The following is a 6,525-nucleotide window of genomic DNA, read 5'->3' as shown; positions in this document are numbered from 1 at the left end:
CTTCTTCCTGATACTGTGCTTTTGAAGCAAATCTGCCGACTGTCTCCATGTAGAATACTTTGCTTCATCCTCAGAGCAGACTTGGAGCATGCATTTTGTTCTCCAACCACAAGACAGAAGGTCCAAGTCAGAGCTAGCTCAATGTAGTGCCTCTCCATAACAGTGGGCAAGAGGGCCTCAGCACAAAGTCCTGTACCACGCTTTCTGCTCACATTGACACAGTCACTAAGAACACAGCTGCCACTATATGAAGTTTTCTTTCTGGTGCAAGAACAGGCATGATCCAGAAATGTATTCAAATGTATGCGGCTGGGCATAAATTCGCAGTTTCCAAAGTATTTATTGGATTTCCAACATGGTATTTTGGGTGTTATCTTCCTTCTCTTCTTGCACTTGACAGCTTTAAACAGCTTGCATATATACTCATTTCCTCCTGCCCTTAGACACTCATTTACCCTGCTGGCAGCATCTTAGGAAACAAAACCAGTGCCAACAGGAAAGAAAAGCAAGGCAGTGAATGGACGGGTACACAGCCTACTTGCTTTTCAGCATGCTTTCCGACACCTTCCTTTCACTTGGATTTTTTAAAAATGGAATTTTTTCAACAGAGCATCCAAAGAGCCTCATGGAGCTAATGATGCTCAGCTACATCTTCACTGACCGCTGTGCCGGGAACCGCCCGAGCAGGCTGGTGCGGAGGATGAAGGAAAAGTCATTCCTTGAGGTACTATGGGTGGCTTAGTCCTCTGACTGCCATCTGCTGAAAACAAAACGTAGCCCTTAATCTGGGGCAAACCGTAACTATTGCTTTTGGCAGGTTCCTAAAGGCGACCTAAAAAAGGGAGACGGAGGTGGGGGTGGCTCGTGTACTCCTCCTCCCTTCCCCCTCCCGATGCGCAGCTCTGTCTGCAGCCCATGTGGCGGGAGGCGGCCGCAGCCGGTTCCAATTCCCACTTTCCCACTTTGGCCCCCGCTCTCTGCCGGGGCCGGGCCGAGCCAGGACGGGCCGCGGGCTCCCGCCCCCTTCCCTTCCCTCCCTGCCGCGCTCCATCTTCCGCGCTCCATCCGATCCTCCGCTCCCCCAGGGCACAGTGTGGGAAGTACGAATTTCCGCTGAGTTTTTCTCGGTCACTTTCGGAGCTCGTCTTTCTCCGGCTCCCCCCGCCCCGCCCGCCCCATCCCCGCGCTCCGCCCGCCCCCTCCGCTCCCGGGAGAGCCGGCGGAGCAGCGGGCAGCCGCTCGGCTCCGCTCTGCGGCACCGGCCCCGGGCAAAGCCCGGCACCCGCAGCCCTTCCGCCGCTCTCCGCCCCGGCCGGCTCTGGTGACGGGAGCCCATGGTGTCGGGCACCGCGACCTGCACCGGTCGCGGCTCCCGCCTGCCCGGCGCGGAGCTCGGTCCGGCGTGGAGCAGAGGAGGGGACGATTAGCAGCCGCCGAGGAGCGGTGGGATGCCGGAGGGACACAAAGCCGCCGGGGGAAACAGCCCTCGGCTCGTCCCGGGATGGGAGCGCGGCGCCGGCTCCGCCTGATGGTGCCGTGGGGCTCCGTCGCGCTCTTCCTCCTGCTGCTGCCCGCGGCGGAGCCCATCTGCCCCGAGCCGTGCGACTGCCAGCAGCACCAGCACCTCCTCTGCACCAACCGGGGCCTGCGCTCCGTGCCCAAGGCCGCCGAGCCCCAGGATGTCCTCACCTACAGCCTGGGAGGCAACTTCATCGCCAACATCTCCGCCTTCGACTTCCACCGCCTGGCCGGGCTCCAGCGCCTGGACCTGCAGTACAACCGGATCCGCTCGCTGCATCCCAAGGCCTTTGAGCACCTGGGCCGGCTGGAGGAGCTCTACCTGGGCAACAACCTGCTGCCTGCGCTGGTCCCCGGCACGCTCAGCGCGCTGGTCAAGCTGCGCATCCTCTACGTAAATGCCAACGAGATCGGCCGCCTCAGCGCCGCCTCCTTCTCTGGCCTCAGCAGCCTGGTCAAGCTGCGCCTGGATGGCAACGAGCTGGGCTCGCTGGGCGACTCCACCTTCTCGGGGCTGCCCAATTTACTCTACCTGCACCTGGAGTCCAACCGCATCCGCTGGCTGAGCCGCGGGGCGTTCACCGGCCTGGCCAGGCTGCGCTTCCTTGACCTCTCTGGGAACCAGCAGAGCTCCCTTCGCCACCCGGAACTCTTTGGACCACTGCATTCCCTGCACACCCTGCTGTTGGCCAGCAACAGCCTGCAGCATCTGGCAGGGGGGCTTTTTCGGCACCTGCCCACCTTAGCCAAGCTCTCGCTCAGTAACAACCAACTGGCTCACCTGGCACCGGATGCCTTCGCGGGGCTGGGCTCTCTGAAGGAGCTACGCCTTGAGGGCAACCAGCTGAGCCACCTTCCTGCTACGCTTCTGGAGCCACTCAGCAGCCTGGAGACACTGGATCTGAGCCGCAATGTGCTGACTGCCTTGCACCCCACCACTTTTGGCCGTCTTGGCCACTTGCGGGAGCTCAGCCTGCGAGACAACGCACTGGTCACACTCCCTGGCGAGCTCTTCGCCTCCAGCCCAGCTCTCTACCGCCTGGAGCTGGAAGGGAACACCTGGAGCTGCGACTGCCGCCTCCGTGGCCTCAAGCACTGGCTGGGGGCCTGGCACTCGCAGGGCCGCCTGCTCACCGTCTTCGTACAGTGCCACCTGCCGCCCACCTTGGCTGGCAAGTACCTTGACTACCTGCAGGACAACCAGCTGCTGCCGCCACCCGATGGCAGCCCCTGCCTCAAAGGTGCCTCTCCCTCCACATCCCCACCGCCGGCTGTTGAGGGGCTTGGCACCAACAGCAGCAAGGCCATGGGGCTGCTTCATGAGCCCCCGCGTGTGCCTCCTCCATCTGCCTCCACTGCCCGCCTGCTGGCAGCGCCCGAAGGTGAGATGGCTGCACCGCAGGGCATGGCAGAGGCTCCCAGCCCCACACCGCTGCCTGCCCGCCCCAAGGCCTCAGGGCCGGTGCCACCCAGCGTGGCCTGGCCCCGGCGTGGCGGCAGGCCCCGCTCCGTACCATCCTCCAGCATGCCACCACTGGTGTCTGACCCGTGCGACTTCAACAAGCTGTTCCTCTGCAACCTGTCAGTGGAGGCGGTGGGCTCCAGCTCAGTGACGGTGCGCTGGGCTGTGCGGCCTCACCGCAGCCCTCGCCTGCTGGGCCCTGCACGCTTCCGCCTGCTCTTTGACCGCTTTGGTGCAGCTGTCAAGTTCCAGCGCTTCGTCTATCTGCCGGAGCGTGGCGAGCCAGCTGCCACGCTACAAGAGCTGCGCCCGGACACCCCCTATCTCGTGTGTGTCGAGGGTGTGCTTGGCGGCCGCGTGTGCCCAGTAGCACCGCGGGACCACTGTGCGGGGCTGGTCACCCTGCCCGAGGGCAGTGCAGCGGCGGCGGGCGGGCCCCGCGGCCCTGACCAGCAGCTCCTCACGCTGGTGCTGCTGGCGGTCAACGCGCTGCTGCTCTTTGCCGCACTGGCAGCCTGGGCCTCCCGCCTGCTGCGGAAGAAGGTGCTGGGGCGGCGGCGGAGGAAGGCAGCTCCTGTTCACGTGCGGCAGCTTTACTCCACCCGCCGGCCGCTCCGCTCCATGGGCACTGGTGTATCCGCTGATTTCTCGGGCTTCCAGTCCCACCGTCCACCCCGTGGTGCTGCTTGTGTACTCAGCGAGGCAGACCTCATTGAGTTCCCCTGCGAGCGCTTCATGGACAGTGGCAGCACCCGGCACGGTGACGACCACCTGCTGCAGCGATTCGCCGACTGAGCTGCCTAATTACAGCTCCCAGCTGCCCTGCGTGGAAGGAGGGTGGCAGCTGGGCCTGCCTGGAGCTGCAGAGGATGAGGCGACCATTGGTCTGTGAGGGGATGGTGCCGGTCCCTAAGGTCATGGCCTGCAAGAGAGAAAGCTGTGGTGCTGTCACTGCCTTCAGCCTCTGCCAGGCCCATACCCCAGGCAAGGGACTATCAGCAGTATGAGGGCTTGTTTGGTCACCTCTGAGGTCTCTGTTTCCTTGCAAACCATCACTAACCCCTGAAAACAACTCAACCGTGACCACAACCGTGCCTTGATGTGAGGAGAGCAGATTGGAGGGAGCTACCACAGACAACAGCTGTGCCTTCCGGTGCCAACTCTTCTGCCAAATATGTGCCAACATACATTTAAGCGTCACATTTTGCAGGTGGTTTTTCCAGACTGCAGTTGACAGCATCTCAGCCGTGTACAAGGATGGTCTGAACTGACATTTCAAGGTGCAAGCCCTTCCTAATAAACAATTTGTACTAAACGTCTGCCTTCAACATTGTTGCCTATGAACCATACAGCCCAGAGGTCAGTCGGAGGGCTGGGAGTGCCCGTATCATGCTGGACAGTTTGGATGCTGTGCCTTTTTAACTCGAATGTGAGGCGATTTAATGTGCGTGTTTTCTTACTTTTGTGTGAACGGGAAGCAATAACACAGCTGGTTAGTTTTACAGGAATATATTGCTGACACCACTAGGAAAAAACTAACAGAATTCTGTAATATGTTTACAAATGAGCTTTTTGTTTTATTTTGTTTTGTTTTGTTTTAATAAATGCTGTTGGGTACTTGTACACATGAATGTGTGTTTTAGTTCTCTGGGTCCATGATGGTCAGTAGGTCACTGACCCTCAGATAATCCATCCTCATTCCTCAAGGAGTGGATGCAGATGCAGAAGCAAACTGTCAATGGATAAATAATATTGGTGCCTTTCTTCACAAACAATAATAGGTATGGATACGTCAGAAATGTGAAACTATCATAACAGGCAATCTTCTCTTAGCCTTAGCCTACTAAAGTTAGAAGCTTTATGTACCTCACTGTGAAATAAAACATCTTTGTATATTAATCTAGATTCTGTGTTTTGTGTAGTTGAATGAGCAGTGCTAAAGTTAAACTCTGGTGCAGTAGTATATTACGTTTGAGCTGTATGTGTGCTTTTTTGTTTCTCCTTTTGATTGGAATTTTGTTTCTCTTACTGGAGCAATGCTAATCATTTTATGATCAATTGCTCTCTGCTTTCTTGGAGTTTTACTTTCCTAAATATTTACAGAATGTTGTTATGTTACTGTTAGATATGGTGGCTTAGTTTACATAAATAATTCTATCTGTGTGGTCTAGAAATGGACTAATTAAAAATGTCCAAACTGTGGTTACACTTTAAATGCAAATGTTTTAGATGGAGTTTGGTAAATTGTTGAGACCATTGATACCACTTGTTCTCCTTTGAATTTTATGTGCAACCTCAGATGAACTCTTGTTGAACTGAATGGCTGAAAGGAAGTAATTGGTGGTCCTTGGAGACATTCATCTCACACGTTCATCGCTGACATGAGATGTTCGTGACTACAAGTTCTTTGTTACTATAATTACAAGTAGACAATTTGGAGTTTTTCTTTCTTTTGAGATGATCAGCTGTTTACAAAAGACACCCTGATAACTGGTACCTTCAATTGGCATTCATTGGCAATGGAGAGAACAAGACTTTAAAGTTCAGAGGGATTTTTATTCAGTAAGGAGGAGTGGAAAGGGACTAGATAGTTTGTCTTGATCTGTGCCTTTTAAATGGAGAGAAGAATTCAGAGTTAACTTGAGTTGATTCCTGAGTCAGCAGCAAAAAGCCCTTCAGATTTTCATTTTGACAGGCAGCAGTTTTGATGAATATCAAGGGCCAAGATCAGTTGTTGGTATGTAGATTAAAATTCATAGCACTTACAGAACACAGCACTGAGTGAAATTTAAAGCGAAGGAATCCAGAATCAGGCTTTATTTTTTGATAAGAGTCTTACATTTCTATTCTTCTTTTGAACACCTGGGTGCTTTGGCCATTTATGACCATCTATGGAGTACACCACTGTTTATTGTTAGAAATGTAATGAAAATTGTTGGGTAAAGCTGTTTGTCACACTAACATTAGCTCTATCGCTGGATATTCTTCCAATGGGAGATGCATAGATGCTGTACATGGTTATAAAAAGTTACGTCAATAAATCCATTTGCTGAAGGAAAACTGGTGTGTTACATTGATTGAAGAGTGATCTGTTATGAGATATATGGACTTCCTGATATTACCAGGACTGCTGATTTTTAAGACTGCAGCTCTTCAGAGTTTCTCTTAGTTCATTCTCTCACACCTCACCATCCATCATGTTGTCTGTTTGGGTCGTACTATGTTAGGATAGTGCAAACACTAAAATAATTAGAATGATCATTTCTGCGACAGATAAACCACTGGCCTAAGGCAGACTAATCAGATGCTGTTACATTTGAGAACTAACAATTCTTTCTAAACTAAATAGGAAATTATGACTGTTTGAGATAACGTCAATTCAGTATTATCAGATTAATCATACAAATATGTCATATTGAGCATATATGTGTTGTTTTAGTTAAGAATTCTCTGATTCTTTTTGAATTTATACAAACCTCTCGGGAATGAAATGGCTGCTTGTTCCAGCCTGGGAGCAGTAAGTATGTAGATCTTCCTAACAAAAA

The 6,525-nt window shown here is 53.4% G+C and overlaps 1 protein-coding gene across 1 annotated transcript; it reads left to right on the top strand.

The window, feature by feature from the left end:
- The first annotated feature begins 1,203 nt into the window (after positions 1-1,203).
- On the top strand, positions 1,204-6,040 carry TRIL (TLR4 interactor with leucine rich repeats). The gene has a single exon (XM_425996.7). It carries the CDS (start codon positions 1,502-1,504, stop codon positions 3,773-3,775), a length of 2,274 nt encoding a protein of 757 aa, XP_425996.4. The 5' UTR covers positions 1,204-1,501; the 3' UTR covers positions 3,776-6,040.
- Positions 6,041-6,525: the final 485 nt, after the last annotated feature.

Source organism: Gallus gallus, chromosome 2 (genome assembly GCF_016699485.2).
Source record: "Gallus gallus isolate bGalGal1 chromosome 2, bGalGal1.mat.broiler.GRCg7b, whole genome shotgun sequence".
Lineage (NCBI taxonomy): Eukaryota > Metazoa > Chordata > Aves > Galliformes > Phasianidae > Gallus > Gallus gallus.
Note: the sequence above shows the minus strand (reverse complement) of the source record. Positions and strands in the feature narration are given on the sequence as shown.

Coding starts and splice junctions, on each gene's coding strand:
- TRIL (XM_425996.7), top strand. CDS start 1,502: ATGGGAGCGCGGCGCCGGCTCCGCCTGATGGTGCCGTGGGGCTCCGTC.